The 3,465-nt window shown below is 34.8% G+C and overlaps 1 protein-coding gene across 1 annotated transcript; it reads right to left on the bottom strand.

Annotated features, from left to right (window-relative positions):
• Positions 1-204: 204 nt before the first annotated feature.
• On the bottom strand, positions 205-1,215 carry EMC6 (ER membrane protein complex subunit 6). Its single transcript, XM_090373275.1, has one exon. It carries the CDS (start codon positions 1,048-1,050, stop codon positions 697-699), a length of 354 nt encoding a protein of 117 aa, XP_090229401.1. The 5' UTR covers positions 1,051-1,215; the 3' UTR covers positions 205-696.
• Between the last annotated feature and the right edge of the window lie 2,250 nt (positions 1,216-3,465).

The following is a 3,465-nucleotide window of genomic DNA, read 5'->3' as shown; positions in this document are numbered from 1 at the left end:
TTAGCAGATTCAAAACAGCAACGACAAACTGTTACACATATTTTACTCTATAATACATTCAGTGTTCAATGGTTTGATATTCTGCAAATAAGCATGCACCAGCTATATTTTTATTTTAATCTGCACTTTTCAATTGGCAAATCTAAATCCTTAACAAAAATGTCTACACAAACAGAAACAAATGTCTACATAAACTAAAGAACATAATGCCAAGATATAATTTATTCGTCAAACTTCAGCAATCGCTGAGATAACAAAAGGTTCAAAATCATTATCACATCTACAAACACCTGATCCACTGAATACCATTTTCACAACTCGCCCATTATATCGATACATCGCATGCTTCCACCTAATTCCATAATTTTGAAACATTTGTTTCATGCACAGAAATTCAAACAACCTCCCCCTTAGCCAATTATGTTAGTATTTTTCTTTTTTTTTCACAAGTTAAATATTACATTATAAGATACAAATCTTGGTTGGTTGCTAAAATCACAAACCAGCCTTCAAGTTCGTGTTAAATGCAGTGGGTTGTGTTGGTATGGGAATCTTATCAGATGGAAATTTACAAGCTATCTGTATAACAATTTCTTGCTTAGATACGTAGCATGTTCACATAATCAATATTATTAAGATATACATACGGGTAATTATGAAATAACTAAGAAAAAAAATTATACATAACTATGAACTTCAATATACATGAACCATTCCATACAAAAATGTCCAAAACAATACGTATGTAAATAATCCTCCAAACATTCCACTAGTCAGAAGTGTCACTCTACTTCTGAAGTACTTCTTCCACTCCACACCAGCTTTCATTAAGAGCATCATCCAAAGAGCAACAGCCGTTACAAAATAAAATATGAAGCCATAAAAACTGGTCAGTCCTAATAATCCAGCCGTGCAGCCAGCCAAAGCAGACATAGAAGTACGACAATATTCCAGCAGTGCAGCATTGTGCCTCACGGCTACTTCACTGTAAGCAACAACTTCGCCAGATCGCTCTTTTCTTAGTCTCATTCTTCCAATATTTCTAGACATTGACAGAAGAAAGGAAAACACTATACAAATTTTGCTAGTATGACGTCTTACAGATAAACCATTTACTTATTATATTGTTTCACAAAAAATCGTATCAATTCATTCGGTTTTTCAATCGGTCATAGACAACCAATCAAATATACCCACGTCAGACTATAGCTCACGATAAACACAAACTTTTGAGAGTATTCAACCAATGCCACCTATATTCTGTTTCAGCCAAAATTCTCCACACCAAAATGGCATGTACATTATGGCATAAAGTAAAGTGCAGCCATTATCAACCCACTGCAGGATGGAAGCCTCCTCAACAATTCATGCTGAGGGAAATGGACCATAATCTGCCACGCTGGTCCAGTGCGGGTTGGCAGATTGACCGTATTCAGCAGTCAGGGGCTCGAACCCCGGTCTACTCAAAGAGCGTGTGCTACTGCACTCCCGCTCCTGCCCACTCGGCTACGGAGGCCGTTTTTTATGGCATTATGGCATAATGAACCAATAAATCCTGCTCCCATTCATAGCGTATCATTTTTTTATTGAAAATATAAAAAAAATATAATTTTAAAAAAAATTGTCAAAAATAATTATTATTTACCTTGATATAAATATTAATTTTAAATTATCACTTGAATTTTTGATCCTTATGGAACCAATAACTAACTTATTTAGCTGCATTTTTTAAATTTGATTAGCAACAGAATTTATGCTTTCTTTGGTCATTTCTTCTTGAAGTTTTGAATATGAATTCTTAACGTTTTGTCTAATATTACTTCAAAAGTTTCTCACTTTTATTTCTGAGAAAAGACTTTCAGATTGCGATGTTGCCCTAGGGGCTCAAATCTGGTGAGTATGGGCTTGGCAAACCCAGGGTCCTCAGCTGGATATCATCATTCTTCTCTTTCTTGGTGATTCCCTTCTACTTCTCTCTCTCTCTCTCTCTCTCTCTCTCTCTCTTAGGGCAAGACGGGAATTTTTTTTTTTTCTTTTGGCTGATGCAGCACAAGCCTCAGGCTTCCTTGCACCATAAGGCTAATAATAATAATAATAATAATTGCCACTGAATTTCGTACGTTGTCGTCCAAACACTGAATTTTGTTCAAAGGTCAAAGATAACGGCTTGATCTACGGAATGATGTCTCTTCTCCATAAGGTTGGATATAAAATAAAATTAATAGAAACAATGGCTCATGATTATCGGGCCAGGTCTTCCATACAAATGTAGATATAAATTTACATAATATTAAATCCTGTTAATACCGCTGAACTCATTTTATATGTCTGAGTATTACCGAAAACAGGTGTAATCTGATTAAGGTACGATTTTCTTTGTTGTGAACTTAGAGACAAATAATCAGAGCCGGCCCGAGGGGGGTGCAAACGGTGCGAGCGCACATGGCTCCGCGCCGCTGACTGATTTTGCAAAATAAAAATGGTTTCATTTTTTTTTTGTTTTAATACTGTCGCAAAATCTAGCAACATCGCCATAAAATGGCCATATTTTTAATATACATAAGAAATAAAATGTCAATAATCATGTTATTAACATTATCTGAAAGCCCACCAAGAATTCTCTAAAGAACACGGAAAAATATATTTTCTTTCAAATATATTTAAAATATCTCTCCTTACAAGTCGCTCAGACGTACGATTATATGTTGCCAGCGTTTGCATAGTCATCATACTCTAAAGGCTATATCACCGACTAGGTTTTCTCGGCCCTTTTTCGCTTTCTACCTTCGAGAGATCGAGTGAATTCGAAATTATTCAAAAAGTCGACTTAAATTTTCTTCTGAGAAAATTTTAAGTTAATAATACTGGTTTGACCAAAGCACTTATCCTGCAAAGGAACTCCAAAGCACAGTATATGCCCTGCGGAAGTCATAATTTGAATTTAGCTCTTGGAGAGATTTCAAAATTATCTTCTCTTGCAAATTCATTTTTTGTTTTTGGGACTTTACAAAGCATATATAATATTTTTGCAAGTTCTGTGATACGCTGGTATATATTAAAAGAGCATGTCAAACATCGTACTCCAAAACCACTGTCAGCAACGATTTGGGAATGTCGCCTAGAAAGCGTGAAATATGTGAGATACCAAGTACCACAATTTTCTCTAGCTTTGAAATACCTTTATGAACATACCAGTGACATGAAAACGAAATCCGAAATCCAATCAATCGAAAATAAACTTACTTCATTTGAATTTTTATTAAGTTTGGTCATTTGGTATGACATACTGTACGAATGGAGTAAATATTGTGAGCAAGAAACACGTATTTCAAAATTCAAATATAGATATCTGTACTGCAAATTCACATTTAAAAGGCCTTTTAAATTTTTTGAACACTATCGTGAATCGGGATTCAAATCTTCTTTAATAACAGCAAAGGAAATAGTTGAAGAATTACAAGTGAC

This window comes from Mastigoproctus giganteus, chromosome 5, assembly GCF_048544385.1.
Source record: "Mastigoproctus giganteus isolate SK-2022 chromosome 5, ASM4854438v1, whole genome shotgun sequence".
Classification (NCBI taxonomy): Eukaryota; Metazoa; Arthropoda; class Arachnida; order Uropygi; family Thelyphonidae; genus Mastigoproctus; species Mastigoproctus giganteus.
Note: the sequence above shows the minus strand (reverse complement) of the source record. Positions and strands in the feature narration are given on the sequence as shown.

Excerpts from the sequence above, each read along its gene's own strand:
- EMC6 (XM_090373275.1), bottom strand. The coding sequence starts at position 1,050 with ATGTCTAGAAATATTGGAAGAATGAGACTAAGAAAAGAGCGATCTGGC.